This window comes from Oncorhynchus gorbuscha, linkage group LG12, assembly GCF_021184085.1.
Source record: "Oncorhynchus gorbuscha isolate QuinsamMale2020 ecotype Even-year linkage group LG12, OgorEven_v1.0, whole genome shotgun sequence".
In the NCBI taxonomy this organism is placed as follows: Eukaryota; Metazoa; Chordata; class Actinopteri; order Salmoniformes; family Salmonidae; genus Oncorhynchus; species Oncorhynchus gorbuscha.
This window is the reverse complement of record NC_060184.1, coordinates 13,465,553-13,482,315: the sequence shown is the minus strand read 5'-3', so window position 1 is coordinate 13,482,315 and position 16,763 is coordinate 13,465,553. Positions and strand designations below refer to the sequence as shown.

General features: G+C 44.4%; 1 protein-coding gene across 2 annotated transcripts in view; it reads left to right on the top strand.

The window, feature by feature from the left end:
- Nucleotides 1–15,860, top strand: part of LOC123990547 (glutamate receptor ionotropic, kainate 2-like) — a 177,407-nt gene extending 161,547 nt beyond the window's left edge. Inside the window, exons 18-19 of one of the 2 annotated variants that reach the window (XM_046291142.1) lie at nucleotides 4,148–4,401; nucleotides 12,760–15,860. In XM_046291142.1, coding sequence (XP_046147098.1) covers nucleotides 4,148–4,401; nucleotides 12,760–12,924 — 419 coding nt within the window. In that variant the 3' untranslated portion in view covers nucleotides 12,925–15,860. The other variant, XM_046291143.1, reaches the window with a different exon arrangement.
- Nucleotides 15,861–16,763: the final 903 nt, after the last annotated feature.

Sequence of the window (16,763 nt, the reverse complement as noted above, 5' to 3'; positions counted from 1 at the left end):
GTGTGTGTGTGTGTGTGTGTGTGTGTGTGTGTGTGTGTGTGTGTGTGTGTGTGTGTGTGTGTGTGTGTGTGTGTGTGTGTGGTAGCTGCCTAGGCCCTTGTAATATTGTGCTGTGGGATAGAAGGGGAGAGTTGGGGACACAACAGTGTTGTGCTGTGGGATAGGAGGGGGGGGGGACAGCAGTGTTGTGCTGTGGGATAGGAGGGGAGGGGGACAGCAGTGTCGTGCTGTGGGATAGGACGGGAGGGGGGACAGCAGTGTTGTGCTGTGGGATAGGAGGGGGGGACAGCAGTGTTGTGCTGTGGGATAGGAGGGGAGGGGGGACAGCAGTGTCGTGCTGTGGGATAGGAGGGGAGGGGGACAGCAGTGTCGTGCTGTGGGATAGGAGGGGAGGGGGGACAGCAGTGTCGTGCTGTGGGATAGGGGGGGGGACAGCAGTGTCGTGCTGTGGGATAGGAGGGGAGGGGGGACACAACAGTGTTGTGCTGTGGGATAGGAGGGGAGGGGGGGGACACAACAGTGTCGTGCTGTGGGATAGGAGGGGAGGGGGACACAACAGTGTCGTGCTGTGGGATAGGAGGGGAGAGTTGGGCACACAGCAGTGTCGTGCTGTGGGATAGGAGGGGAGGGGGGACACAGCAGTGTCGTGCTGTGGGATAGGAGGGGAGAGGGGGGACACAGCAGTGTCGTGCTGTGGGATAGGAGGGGAGAGGGGGGGACACAGCAGTATCGTGCTGTGGGATAGGAGGGGAGAGGGGGACAGCAGTATCGTGCTGTGGGATAGGAGGGAGAGGGGGGACACAGCAGTATCGTGCTGTGGGATAGGAGGGGAGAGGGGGGACAGCAGTGTTGTGCTGTGGGATAGGAGGGGAGAGGGGGGAAACAGCAGTATCGTGCTGTGGGATAGGAGGGGAGAGGGGGACAGGAGTATCGTGCTGTAGGATAGGAGGGGAGAGGGGGGACACAGCAGTATCGTGCTGTGGGATAGGAGGAGAGGGGGGGGCACAGCAGTATCGTGCTGTGGGATAGGAGGGGAGAGGGGGGACACAGCAGTATCGTGCTGTGGGATAGGAGGGGAGAGGGGGGCACAGCAGTATCGTGCTGTGGGATAGGAGGGGAGAGGGGGGACACAGCAGTATCGTGCTGTGGGATAGGAGGGGATAGGAGGGGACAGCAGTGTTGTGCTGTGGGATAGGAGGGGAGAGAGGGGGACAGCAGTATCGTGCTGTGGGATAGGAGGGGAGAGGGGGACACAGCAGTATCGTGCTGTGGGATAGGAGGGGAGAGGGGGGACAGCAGTGTTGTGCTGTGGGATAGGAGGGGAGAGGGGGACACAGCAGTGTTGTGCTGTGGGATAGGAAGGGAGAGGTGGGGACACAGCAGTATCGTGCTTTGGGATAGGAGGGGAGAGGTGGGGACACAGCAGTATCGTGCTTTGGGATAGGAGGGGAGAGGGGGGACAGCAGTATCGTGCTGTGGGATAGGAAGGGAGAGGTGGGGACACAACAGTATCGTGCTGTGGGATAGGAGGGGAGAGGGGGAGACAGCAGTGTCGTGCTGTGCGATAGGAAGGGAGAGGGGGGACAGCAGTATCGTGCTGTGGGATAGGAGGGGAGAGGGGGGACAGCAGTATCGTGCTGTGGGATAGGAGGAGAGGGGGGACAGCAGTGTGGTGCTGTGGGATAGGAAGGGAGAGGGGGAGACACAGCAGTGTCGTTCTGTGGGATAGGAGGGGAGAGAAGGGGGGGACAGCAGGGACAGCAGTGTGGTGCTGTGGGATAGGAAGGGAGAGGGGGGGACACAGCAGTTCTACTCTGGAACTCTGGAGCGATTACTCTTCCTTTGATCACTGAGGCTCCCGCTGTGTCTTAATACGCTGCCATAATTCCAGCGTTCTCCCACTGTCTGCGGACTTGGCACATGGATATGGACACGTGCATAAGTGAGCGCACACACACACACACACACACACACACACACACACACACACACACACACACACACTCACTCTATCTCACACACACACACATCTAACACACTCACTCTATCTCACACACACACACACACACACACACATCTAACACACTCACTCTATCTCACACACACACACACATCTAACACACTCACTCTATCTCACACACACACACACACACACACACACACACACACACACACACACACACACACACACACACACACACACACACACACACACACACACACACACACACACACACACACACACACACACACACACACACACACTCTGGTAATTTATCAGGATCAACGGGAGCCCTGCTACTCCGGGACACAAAGCCCTGTGGCCCTGCTACTCCGGGACACAAAGCCCTGTGGCCCTGCTACTCCGGAACACAAAACCCTGTGGCCCTGCTACTCCGTAACACAAAGCCCTGTGGCCCTGCCACTCCAGAACACAAAGCCCTGTGGCCCTGCTACTCCGGGACACAAAGCCCTGTGGCCCTGCTACTCCGGGACACAAAGCCCTGTGGCCCTGCTACTCTGGGACACAAAGCCCTGTGGCCCTGCTACTCCGGAACACAAAACCCTGTGGCCCTGCTACTCCGGGACACAAAGCCCTGTGGCCCTGCTACTCCGGGACACAAAGCCCTGTGGCCCTGCTACTCTGGGACACAAAGCCCTGTGGCCCTGCTACTCCGGAACACAAAACCCTGTGGCCCTGCTCCTCCGGAACACAAAATCCTGTGGCCCTGCTACTCCGGGGAAAAAAAGCCCTGTGGCCCTGCCACTCCAGAACACAAAGCCCTGTGGCCCTGCTACTCCGGAACACCAAGCCCTGTGTCGCCAACGCCTTGCGGCGTTGTAATGCTAGAGAACGAGATGCTAATTCTGTGGCCTGTCTCCCAGATACTGTGAGGATTAGCAATTAATAGGATGAAGGAGGGGTGTTTCCATGAAAACACCATGACAGGTTATGCTCATAAGATAAGCAGGCCCACAAGTTGAGCCCTGTTCCCACCATTGCTTGATAAAACTACACTGTAATGGAAAACTGTCATTTATACGCACATTTTTTGGTATTATCAACATTAAAAAACTCTGAAATGTTTTACTGCAGCATACTGTAAAGGGTGGTGCATTGTGTTAAAATGGCTGTATTTCTAATGGTACTGTAGAATACAGAATACCGTACCACATCTCTGGAACCCAACACACCTTTTGACCATTAGTGGATGCATGGTATTGTTGTTTCTGGTTCATTAACATATTTTGAGGCTACAGTTGTTGCACCCGTGAGGGAGTGGTTATAGTGCCTTATTCATTTGAAACGTTTAGGGGACAGATTGGAGTGGCAGCAAGTCTTAAACCTTAAATGGTTGACCATTTTGCCATGTCCTTTGGTCTGTTTTGCCTTTAGTCACTACAAGTCTGGAAGCATTTGTCAAGGCCTCTAGAAGTGCAAGTGAAATAAAACACCAAACGTTCATTAATATTCTGTCATGTCTAAACACTGCCAGCCTGCTTGCACCAACCCATTGTAATTACAGTAAAATACTATGAAATACAAACCCCTCTCCCCAATGAATTTCATTCATCCATTCATTAATTCATTACTTCCGATTACGGTAGCATTGACTTTTTTTTTACAGTATAATAATTTTACTGTATTGTACTGTGTGTCATTACACTATCATATTTATTTTACAGTAGATGTACTGTAATATTAAATACAGAATTTTGCTTGTCACTGAGCCTGTAAATTCATGGTAACCCTTTTACAGTGTAGCCACTGAACATTGACTAGCCTTTGAATTAAGATGAGATTAAATAAAATCAAATAGGATTAAAATGTTGTTGATCGCCATGCAGGAAATGTGTCTGCAATATTAAAACATACAAATACAATACCAATACAGTTGAAACAGACCCAACAACCATTATTCATTCATTTAACAAGTCAATCTGATGCCCTTTTTCTTGAAAAACTAAATCTGATCTTCTAACATTTTTCTCACAAAATCACCATCGCAAAGCATACTATGTAATATATAGGCACTGAACAATACCTAGTCTTTAAATTAATTCATTTCAAAACGAATTAATTCACTTTGCGGTTTTATTTATTTATATAGTTTCTCAGATCTTCTGTCCTTTTTGTCCCCTCCAGGCTCTCCGTACCGAGACAAGATCACCATAGCCATCCTGCAGCTGCAGGAAGAAGGGAAGTTACACATGATGAAGGAGAAGTGGTGGAGGGGGAACGGTTGTCCGGAGGATGAGAAAAATAAGGAGGCTAGCGCTCTGGGGGTGCAGAACATCGGGGGTATCTTCATCGTGCTGGCTGCAGGGCTGGTGCTGTCTGTGTTTGTGGCCGTCGGAGAGGTCCTGTACAAGTCTAAACAGAACGCTGAACTGGAGAAGGTGAGGTTTATAGGCTTCGTAGAGCTTTATATCACATTAAACGAATGTACTGTTAAACCAAAGTTTGGAATTTACGGTAACAGTAACTTACAGGTAACAGGCTGCCAGTAAGTTACCGTAAAAACATGATTTTCTTTTACAGTGTAGGTGTCATAGAACATTTATAAGGTTTATAACATTTATAAGGTTAAAAACTGTGTACTGTGCCAGAAAGTATTCAGACCCCTTTACTTATTCCCCTTTACTTTCATTCCCCTTTCAGACCCCTTTACTTAGACCCCTTTACTTATTCCACCTTTAGTTTTGTTACAGCCTGAATTCAAAATGGATTCAATATATTTATTTCTCACCCATCTACACACACCATAATGACAAAGGGAAAACATATTTTCAGAAATGTAAGCAAATTTATTGAAAATAAAATACGTAAATATCTCATTTACATAAGTATTCACACCCCTTAGTCAACAAATGTTACAATCACACTTGGCAGCGATTACAGCTGTGAGTCTTTCTGGGTAAGTCTCTAAGAGCTTTTTGCACACCTGGATTGTACAATATTTACACACCTGGATTGTACAATATTTACACACCTGGATTGTACAATATTTACACACCTGGATTGTACAATATTTACACACCTGGATTGTACAATATTTGCACATTATTATTTTCAAAATTCTTCAAACTCTGTCAAATTGGTTGTTGATCATTGCTAGACAACATTTTCAAGTCTTGCCATAGATTTAAGCCAAAAAAAGATTTAAGTCAAAACTAAATCTGCCACTCAGGAACATTCACTGTCTTCTTGGAAGCAACTCCAGTGTAGATTTGTCCTGGTGTTTTGTGTTATTGTCCTGCTGAAAGGTGAATTCCCCTCCCAGTGTCTGGTGGAAAGCAGACTGAACCAGGTTTTCCTTTAGGATTTTGCCTGTGCTTAGCTCTGTTCCATTTTTTTTATCCTGAAAAACTCCCCAGTCTTTAACGATTACCAGCATACCCATAACATGATGCCACCACCGCTATGCTTGACAATATGGATAGTGATTTGCCCCAAACATTCAGTACAAAATGTTAATAGCTTTGTTTTGCTGTACAGGATTCCTTCTTTTCACTCTGTCAATTAGGTTAGTATTATGAAGTAACTACAAGGTTGTTGAGCCATACTCAGTTTTCTCCTATTGCAGCCATTCATTTCTGTAACTGTTTTAATGTCACAATTAGCCTCGAGGTGAAATCCCTGAGCGGTTTCCTTCCTGTCCGGCAACTGAGTTAGGAAGGACGCCTGTATCTTTGTAGTGACTGGGTGTATTGATACACCATCCAAAGCCTAATGAATAACTTCACCATGCTCAAAGGGATAATCGGATGGCTTTCTTTGCGGGGCATTGCAAGGCACCTTCCTCGTCTTTATGGTTGAATCTGTATTTGAAATTCACTGCTCGACTGAGGGACCTTAGATATAATTGTATGTGTGGGGTGCAGAGATGTTCATTAAACACAGTTGTTGCACACACAGTGAGTCCATGCAACTTATTATGTGACTTGGTAGGCACATTTTTACTCCTGAAGATGTTTACATAACAAAGGGGTTGAATACTTATTCAATAACGACATTCCAGCTTTTTATTTTTAATTCATTCATAAACATTTCAAATAACATAATTCCACTCTGACATTATGGGACATTGTGTGTAGGCCAGTGTCCCAATTTTTTGTGTGCAATTGAATCCATTTTAAATTCAGGCTGTAACACAACAAACTGTGGAAAAAGTCAAGAGGTGTGAATACTTTCGGAAACCACTGTAGATGCCTCCAAAACCATGTACAAGCTAAATCATACCAGACTACGTAAAGGCTGATATAAAAGGTATTCCCAGCTGGTTCACAGCCCTTTATAAAATAGCATGGCATTTGCTTGTGAATGAGTTGTGTAGTGTATAGCATAGTGTACAGTATAGCGTAGTATAGTATAGTGTGGTAGTATAGTATAACAAAGTATTGTAGTGTGGTGTATAGTAGTATAGTATATTGTGGTGTATAGTACAGTATAGCATAGTATAGTATAGTGAAGTAGTATAGTGTAGTGTATAGTATAGTGTAGCATTGCATAGTATAGTAGTAGTAGTATAGTATAGTGTAGTGTATAATATAGTGTACAGTATAGCGTAGTATAGTATAGTGTGGTAGTATAGTATAACAAACAACGTATTGTAGTGTGGTGTATAGTAGTATAGTATGTTGTGGTGTATAGTACAGTATAGTGTAGTACATTATATTGTAGTGTATAATATAGTGTGGTATAGCATAGTATAGTATAGTGTAGTGTATAGTATAGTGTAGCATTGCATAGTATAGTAGTAGTAGTATAGTGTAGTGTATAATATAGTGTAGTATAGCGTATTATAGTATAGTGAACTGTATAATGTAGTGTAGTAGTATAATACCGTGAAGTAGTATAGTATAGTGTAGTATATGTAGCATAGTATAGTATAGTGTGATATAGCATAGTATTCACATGTTGCACCTCCGTCACTCGATCGCGTCCCCATGCCATTGTTATGAATGTTCTCAAGCCTCCGTCTCCCCGGCGGTGCCATGTGGTGCCCTAAGGCCTTGATAAGTCCAGTCATTATGGACGGCAGCTAACGATTGTTTAGTATAAAGTACACTATAGTGCCTGGAAATACGATGACACTGCTAAAATAATCAAATGTTTAGCAGGAAACAACTTTGCCAGCATTATCATGTCATCAATTTTACTTTAGACAAGGTAATGTTGTCATTAGCCAGCAAAGTTATTTTTAAATAGATGGCATTGCTAACGAGTGTCCTCCCCTCAATCTCAGCTAACTATCTAACGTTACAATGCATTTAAAGTCAATCTGACATTATCAAAATGATGAAAAAAGTTTTTCCTACTAATTATTTGCCTCCTTTTGAATGCATTGTATTTCCAAGCCACTGTAATGACCTCTTGATAAAAACTTCATCAGCGCTCAATGAGTAGAATGCACAGTTGGGCATTAGTCCAAAACGAACATTCAAAACATTATTCTGACGAAACATGCAACCCATGAATAGTGTAGTGTAGTGTAGTGTAGTGTAGTGTAGTGTAGTGTAGTGTAGTGTAGTGTAGTGTACACTACCATTCAAACGTTTGGGGTCACTTACAAATGTCCTTGTTTTTGACACATTTTTTGCCCATTAAAATGACATCAAATTGATCAGAACGACAGTGTAGACATTGTTAATGTTGTAAATGACTATCGTAGCTGGAAAAGGCTGATTTTTAATGGAATATCTACATAGGCGTACAGAGACCCATTATCAGCAACCATCACTCCTGTGTTCCAATGGCACGTTGTGTTAGCTAATCCAAGTTATTCATTTTAAAAGGCTAATTGATCATCAGCAAACCCTTTTGCAATTAAGTTAGCACAGAGGAAATTGTTGTTCTGGGCAGATTTGCAAAGAAAAAGCCAGACTGGCCAATAAAAATAAAAGATTAAGATGGGCAAAAGAACACAGACACTGGACAGAGGAACTCTGCCTAGAAGGCCAGCATCCCGGAGTCACCTCTTCACTGTTGATGTTGAGACTGGTGTTTTGCGGATACTATTTCATGAAACTGCCAGTTGAGAACTTGTGATGCATCTGTTTCCCAAACTAGAGATTCTAATGTACTTGCCCTCTTGTTCAGTTGTACACCGGGGCCTCCCACTCCTCTATCTATTCTGGTTAGAGTCAGTTTGCACTGTTCTGTGAAAGGAGTAGTACACAGCATTGTACGAGATCTTCAGTTTCTTGGCAATTTCTCCCATGGAATAGCCTTAATTTCCTCAGAACAAGAATAGACTAATGAGTTTCAGAAGAAAGTTGTTTGTTTCTAGCCATTTTGAGCCTGTAATCGAACCCACAAATGCAGATGCTCCAGATACTCAACTAGTCTAAAGAAGGCCAGTTTTATTGCTTCTTTAATCAGAACAACAAAAAATTATAAACTTGGATTAGCTAACACAACGTTATAAGGTTATGATGTTATAAGGTTATGATGTTATGATGTCATGAGGTTACGAGGTTATGAGGTCATGATGTTATAAGGTTATGATGTTATGATGTTATAAGGTTATGATGTTATGATGTCATGAGGTTATGATGTTATAAGGTTATGATGTTATAATGTCATGATGTTATGATGTTATAAGGTTATGATGTTATGATGTTATGATGTCATGAGGTTATGATGTTATAAGGTTATGATGTCATGGTCCTTCTGTAGCTCAGTTGGTAGAGCATGGTGCTTGTAGCGCCAGGGTAGTGGGTTCGATCCCCGGGACCACCCATATGTAGAATGTATGCACACATGACTGTAAGTCGCTTTGGATAAAAGCGTCTGCTAAATGGCATATATTATTTATTATTATTATATTATTATTATTATTATTATATTATTATTATTATTATTATATTTATTATTATTATTATTATATTATTATTATTATTATTATTATTATATTATTATTATTATTATATTATTATATTATTATTATTATTATTATATTATTATTATTATTATTATTATTATTATATATTATGATGTTATGATGTCATGAGGTTATGATGTTATAAGGTTATGATGTTATAATGTCATGATGTTATGATGTTATAAGGTTATGATGTTATGATGTCATGATGTTATGATGTCATGAGGTTATGATGTTATAAGGTTATGATGTTATGAGGTTACGATGTTACAAGGTTATGATGTTATGATGTCATGAGGTTATGATGTTATAAGGTTATGATGTTATGAGGTTACGATGTTATAAGGTTGCGAAGTTATGAGGTTATGATGTTATGTTATAAGGTTACGACGTTAAGAGGTTACGATGTTATGAGGTTACGATGTTATGTTATGAGGTTACGATGTTATGTTATGAGGTTACGATGTTATAAGAAATGTTATGTCCTCCAGACCACCAAGGTGGTAAAAGCACACTTTTCTCATGTTCTTTCACCCTCTTTTCTCATGTTCTCTCACCCTCTTTTCTCATGTTCTCTCACCCTCTTTTCTCATGTTCCCTCACCCTCTTTTCTCATGTTCTCTCACCCTCTTTTCTCATGTTCTCTCACCCTCTTTTCTCATGTTCTCTCACCCTCTTTTCTCATGTTCTCTCACCCTCTTTTCTCATGTTCTTTCACCCTCTTTTCTCATGTTCTTTCACCCTCTTTTCTCATGTTCTCTCACCCTCTTTTCTCATGTTCTCTCACCCTCTTTTCTCATGTTCTTTCACCCTCTTTTCTCATGTTCTTTCACCCTCTTTTCTCATGTTCTTTCACCCTCTTTTCTCATGTTCTTTCACCCTCTTTTCTCATGTTCTCTCACCCTCTTTTCTCATGTTCTTTCACCCTCTTTTCTCATGTTCTTTCACCCTCTTTTCTAATGTTCTTTCACCCTCTTTTCTCATGTTCTCTCACCCTCTTTTCTCATGTTCTCTCACCCTCTTTTCTCATGTTCTCTCACCCTCTTTTCTCATGTTCTCTCACCCTCTTTTCTCATGTTCTTTCACCCTCTTTTCTCATGTTCTTTCACCCTCTTTTCTCATGTTCTCTCACCCTATTTTCTCATGTTCTTTCACCCTCTTTTCTCATGTTCTTTCACCCTCTTTTCTCATGTTCTTTCACCCTCTTTTCTCATGTTCTCTCACCCTCTTTTCTCATGTTCTTTCACCCTCTTTTCTCATGTTCTTTCACCCTCTTTTCTCATGTTCTTTCACCCTCTTTTCTCATGTTCTCTCACCCTCTTTTCTCATGTTCTCTCACCCTCTTTTCTCATGTTCTCGCTCTGTCCTCCACATCCCTCTCCCCTTCTTCACTTCCCACTCTTCCCCTGTCTCCTTGCCAGCTTCCTTTCTCCCCTATTCACCTCCCTCTTTCCCGTCCTCCCACTATTCACCTCCCTCTTTCCCGTCCTCTCACTATTCATCTCTCTCTTCCCCGTCCTCTCACTATTCACCTCCCTCTACCCCGTCCTCTCACTATTCATCTCCCTCTACCCTGTCCTCTCACTATTCACCTCCCTCTACCCCGTCCTCTCACTATTCACCTCCCTCTACCCCGTCCTCTCACTATTCACCTCCCTCTACCCCGTCCTCTCACTATTCACCTCACTCTACCCCGTCCTCTCACTATTCACCTCCCTATTGCCTGTCCTCTCACTATTCACCTCCCTCTACCCCGTCCTCTCACTATTCATCTCTCTCTACCCCGTCCTCTCACTATTCACCTCCCTCTACCCCGTCCTCTCACTATTCATCTCTCTCTACCCCGTCCTCTCACTATTCACCTCCCTATTGCCTGTCTTCTCACTATTAACCTCCCTCTTTCCTGTCCTCTCACTATTCACCTCCCTCTTTCCTGTCCTCTCACTATTCATCTCCCTCTACCCCGTCCTCTCACTATTCACCTCCCTCTTTCCTGTCCTCTCACTATTCACCTCCCTCTTCCCCGTCCTCTCACTATTCACCTCCCTCTTTCCCGTCCTTTCACTATTCACCTCCCTCTTCCCCGCCTTCTTACTATTCACCTCCCTCTTCCCCGTCCTCTCACTATTCACGTCCCTCTTCCCCGTCCTCTCACTATTCACCTCCCTCTTTCCCGTCCTCTCACTATTCATCTCCCTCTACCCTGTCCTGTCACTATTCACCTCCCTCTTTCCCGTCCTCTCACTATTCATCTCCCTCTACCCCGTCCTCTCACTATTCATCTCCCTATTGCCTGTCTTCTCACTATTCACCTCTCTCTTTCCTGTCCTCTCACTATTCACCTTCCTCTCTCCCATCCTCTCACTATTCACCTCCCTCTTCCCCGTCCTCTCACTATTCACCTCCCTCTTTCCCGTCCTTTCACTATTCACCTCCCTCTTCCCCGTCCTCTCACTATTCATCTCCCTCTACCCTGTCCTCCCACTATTCACCTCCCTCTACCCCGTCCTCTCACTATTCACCTCGCTCTACCCCGTCCTCTCACTATTCACCTCCCTCTTCCCCGTCCTCTCACTATTCACCTCCCTCTTCCCCGTCCTCTCACTATTCATCTCCCTCTACCCCGTCCTCTCACTATTCACCTCGCTCTACCCCGTCCTCTCACTATTCACTCCCTATTGCCTGTCCTCTCACTATTCACTTCACTCTACCCCGTTCTCTCACTATTCACCTCCCTATTGCCTGTCCTCTCACTATTCACCTCCCTCATCCCGTCCTCTCACTATTCACCTCCCTCTACCCCGTCCTCTCACTATTCACCTCGCTCTACCCCGTCCTCTCACTATTCACCTCCCTCTTTCCCGTCCTCTCACTATTCATCTCCCTCTACCCCGTCCTCTCACTATTCATCTCCCTATTGCCTGTCTTCTCACTATTCACCTCTCTCTTTCCTGTCCTCTCACTATTCACCTCCCTCTCTCCCATCCTCTCACTATTCATCTCCCTCTAACCCGTCCTCTCACTATTCACCTCCCTCTTCCCCGTCCTCTCACTATTCACCTCCCTCTACCCCGTCCTCTCACTATTCATCTCGCTCTACCCCGTCCTCTCACTATTCACCTCCCTATTGCCTGTCCTCTCACTATTCACCTCCCTCTTTCCCGTCCTCTCACTGTTCACCTCCCTCATCCCGTCCTCTCACTATTCACCTCCCTCTTTCCTGTCCTCTCACTATTCACCTCCCTCATCCCGTCCTCTCACTATTCACCTCCCTCTTTCCTGTCCTCTCACTATTCACCTCCCTCATCCCGTCCTCTCACTATTCACCTCCCTCTTTCCCGTCCTCTCACTATTCACCTCCCTCTTTCCCGTCCTCTCACTATTCACCTCCCTCATCCCGTCCTCTCACTATTCACCTCCCTCTTTCCTGTCCTCTCACTATTCACCTCCCTCTTCCCCGTCCTCTCACTATTCACCTCCCTCTTTCCTGTCCTCTCACTATTCACCTCCCTCATCCCGTCCTCTCACTATTCACCTCCCTCTTTCCTGTCCTCTCACTATTCACCTCCCTCTACCCCGTCCTCTCGCTACCTCATCTTCTCTCCTCTGCCTCAACCTCTCTACAACTCTCCCCTCCCCTTCTACCCCCATCCTCCTCCTCTCCCTCCCTCTCTTACTATCACCCCCTACCAGGGTCGTCTCAATGTATCAGTGGGTTAGACCATGGTACTGACAAACTCCAGTGTGGGTTTGATTCCTGCATGGACGACATAGACTGATTGTGTGTCAGTTAATGTTGCCAGTTCTGTACGTATTTTACCCTCAACCCTCTTCCTCCCTCTCCCCTCCCCTCCCCTCTCCCCCTCTCCAGCGCTCCTTCTGTAGTGTCATGGTGGATGAGTTGCGTGGTTCCCTGAAGTGCCAACGGCGCCTCAAACAGAAGCCTCAGCCGCCGGTCATTGTTAAGACCGAGGAGGTCATCAACATGCACACGTTGAATGACAGAAGACTGCCGGGCAAGGAGACCATGGCGTGATGGGGGTCAAAAGGTCAAGAGAAGTTCAAAAACACCCATCAAGGTCAAATACACAGCCAGAGGATCTGGAGGGGTTGAATGAATGTTGACGCAATGTTAACGTAACCCGAAACTATATTGCATTTGCCCCCAGCTTTGGTAGTATGGTAGAGATGTTTCCTGTGGAAATGTAGACTGTCACCTCACTGTGACCGACGCTTTGTGAAAGAGATTTTTTGGAGGATTGTGGGGACAAGTTAAAGGATTGTGAGGTGGATGGATCTTTGAGTTGGATCTCAATGGGGATTAAAAGGGAAGAAGTCAAAATGCAGGTCTGTTGAGGCTGTCTTCACAGTCAGTGACTCGACACACACACCTGTTCAGAGCATCACACTACACCTTGAGACCATAACATCCCAAGAAATGAGTTGTTGTTTTTCTGTCGATGTCATTTACACTATTGTCAAATCTGTGTGTGTGTCCAGTCGATCAAAATGGATCTCACTACAGGTGATTATCATATGGAATGTTACAAAGTGCCAAATGTTGAATAAGAACTGTATAAAGAAAATAGAGAGGATAGCCAGTTTCTAAAATATGTATTTATTTCATTTGAAATCATTGCTGTTGATTGATCTCCCTAATACTCATTGTTTATCTTCTGTAATGCCTTCATTGTGACAAAGTTCGGCCATCATAAAGAACTGACATATTGCTTTCAATGCCTCCACAAACATGCTGTACAGTGTCAAAAATAACATTACAGTCTGCCATTTGGTGTCAATATCCACTGTTTAAAGGCAGGATTTCTACAACAACAACAAAAATGTTCTTTTTGTATGCAGACAAAGTTTTGTAGTACTTTCTATCAGAGTAGCATTCTCTGTGGACTTCACATAGTGTATGTAGCAGGTGCCAACTTGGGTGCCAACTTGGGGTGTCAACTAATTCTGTCTACTGGTGATTCAGGGCCCTCCCCCGGTCTAGGGCCTCCTCACTGTGCCGTGTAGGGCCCTTCTCTCCTCCTCTATCATAGGGCCACACTGTCTGCTCCATGGGGCCGTTCTACAGCTGCCTCCCCATCTCCCTACTAAACCTGGCTTACATAGCTACACAGTGGTTGTCTCAATAATTTGAACCCCTTTTCTCTATGACCACTGATCTGGTAGGACTTGACAGGTGGAAGCAATATGGTAAAAACCTATCCAGTCTTTTATCTGTCAATGGTCATGAAAGATGAAGGGTGTGCTCGTTCAGAGCAGGGTGAAGTTGCCCCTAGATGCTGATAGTGGGTCACTTTTTCATTTTCCCACTAATGGTTAAAGAGCGGCTGAACTCACCAATTCCATATGTTTCTCTGCTGCTAATTAAGAAAAACGAGATTTGAGTCTTGGGGTTGTTGTTCGATGTGGGTGTATTATGTTCACTTTATCGTACTCTTGCAGTTACTGTTGTTTGTCCCTCTTGAGTCACGATAGCAACAATATAGCCACTAGCACTTCCTCAAAATAGTCCAAATTAATCTAAGATAAATCACGAAATGTGTCATGAATTTTGACGTTTTTGCCAAGGATTTATTTTCTTATATCTTTCTAAGGTTTTGGTGCAGTATTTCAAAAGTTAAAAGATGTGCATGAAAAAGTCAGTGGACTGCAGACAATATTGAGACAGCTGCTGCTGTCTGCGCTCAGGACTGATTTCTGAGAACACGTCTACAACTCATCAGCAAGCTGTTGAGCTATCGTAAGTAAAGCACAAGCTGCTACACAGTGTTTATCAGTGCCCCAAATCACTAGCTAGATAAGTTCCATCTCTGTGTATGTCAATGAAGCTCGTTAGTAGTAGCAAGCAGGCACATAGAGCCGGCAGGCCACGATAGCTAAATCAGCTTATCAAGCCACAGGTGAGTGGTGACGTGCTTCGGTGCCGTTTAGTTTTTTACAACTTTCTCACTATCTATTACCACAGTGTGGGTCTGGCAGTCTGTTTATCTGGCAGTGTTTTATAGGGAATCACGTTACAAAACAGGTCGCGGCTGGACACAAGACTCTCGAGAATGGGTTTTAATATTGACAAGTGGCAGTTGCGCATCATCTCAATTTCTTTTTTCAATAAAACACTTGCAGACACTATGAAACACATCAGAAAACAGCCACTCTTTAAAGGGCTTTGGGGCCAAGTCTTCTTTCAACGTAACATTGCTGATTTCTTGTCTTATGTGAACCAGTCCGAGTCCGAGGCTCTGCATAATGGACAGAGTCTGGAGGTTCACTGTCTGGAGGTTCACTGCTATGATAGAGAGCAATCAGCGCAGCTGCTTCTCCGTGCATTTTCCCTAGGTGTTACCATCCTGTGTTAGTGGGAAAGTGGGCATGTAGTCCAAACCAAACGCTGTTGTAATTTGTGACAAACCTCAGTTACACAAATCTCACAAAATTCAGTTTTGGAATATACTGACCCAAATTATTCTACTTACACTTTTTAATCAAGTGGCACTGGAATAAATGTTTCTGACTAATATCGATGCCGCACAGAGAAGTTGTTTTTTTGCGTTCAGTTGCCCTTTGAGGTTAGGATTGGGAGGGGAAACTTCACCCCGGAGCGTCTCATTCCTAAAAGGTTCCATCCCCAGAAAATAAAATGCAAAATACAAAGGTTGATGTTTCTGAAAATATTTGTGCTGTACAAGAATGAATGAAAGTAGGATTTGTGAGTAATTTCAAGAAACCATTTAGGAACAATAGAGGGGGTTCCATGTGTTGTTTTTGTTCTACCAGTATTGCTTGTCATTTTCTACCTGCTAGATTCAGTGGTACAACGTGTAATGGTTGAATAATCATTTGGAAGATTTATCAGAAAATATCCAATTGTATTTTCCCCCCAAAAATGAGGTAATAGATTTTATTTGACATTGATGCAAGGTTTTACAAAAAAATATATAATAAATAAAACTCATAACTATTCATTTGTTTTTGATACTATATTTATCTTTGTAAACTGTTTAACCTTTATTGTTGCTGTGTGTGTGTGTGCGTATGTGTGTGAGTGTGTGTGAGTGTGTGGGCGTCCGTGCAAGATAAAATCTACACATTGTCTGATGTTCAACTAAGTCCACACAATGAAGTCATTCTGATGCATGAATAACAAGAACATGTCTGTGTATTCTCTCATAGGTCCCCACTGTGTGTGTGTGTGTGTGTGTGTGTGTGTGTGTGTGTGTGTGTGTGTGTGCGTTCGTGCGTTCGTGCGTGTGTGCGTATAGAACTCCTTGATAAAGCTTTCCTGTCCATGGGTCCCCACTGTGTGTGTGTGTGTGTGTGTGTGTGTGTGTGTGTGTGTGTGTGTGTGTGTGTGTGTGTGTGTGTGTGTGTGTGTGTGTGTGTGTGTGTGTGTGTGTGTGTGTGTGTGTGTGTGTGTGTGTGTGTGTGTGTGTGTGTGTGTGTGTGTGTGTGTGTGTGTGTGTGTGTGTGTGTGTGTGTGTGTGAGCATGCGTATAGAACTCCTTGATAAAGCTTTCCTGTCCATGGGTCTCCACGGAGCCCTCCTTGGTGTGTCGGCGCAGGGCCATGGCTTCGTCCCCACTGAGGCCCCTTCAGGTCCAGGTAACAGGCCAGGAAGGTGCCTGTTCTGCCCACACCTGCCTTATAGTGAATCGCCACCGGTTGGGAAAAACATCATGGGTCAGTTAGTTATCGGGTACCTCCTATATTAGGGTACCTGATACTTATATAAGGACCTATAACACATAACATATTCAAAACCCGAACATACTGCATTCACAAACAGTACATAAAAATGTCATATGTCCACAACTGTCTATACTGTTGGTCATATATTGCAGTTGTTTGATGTGTTTTATG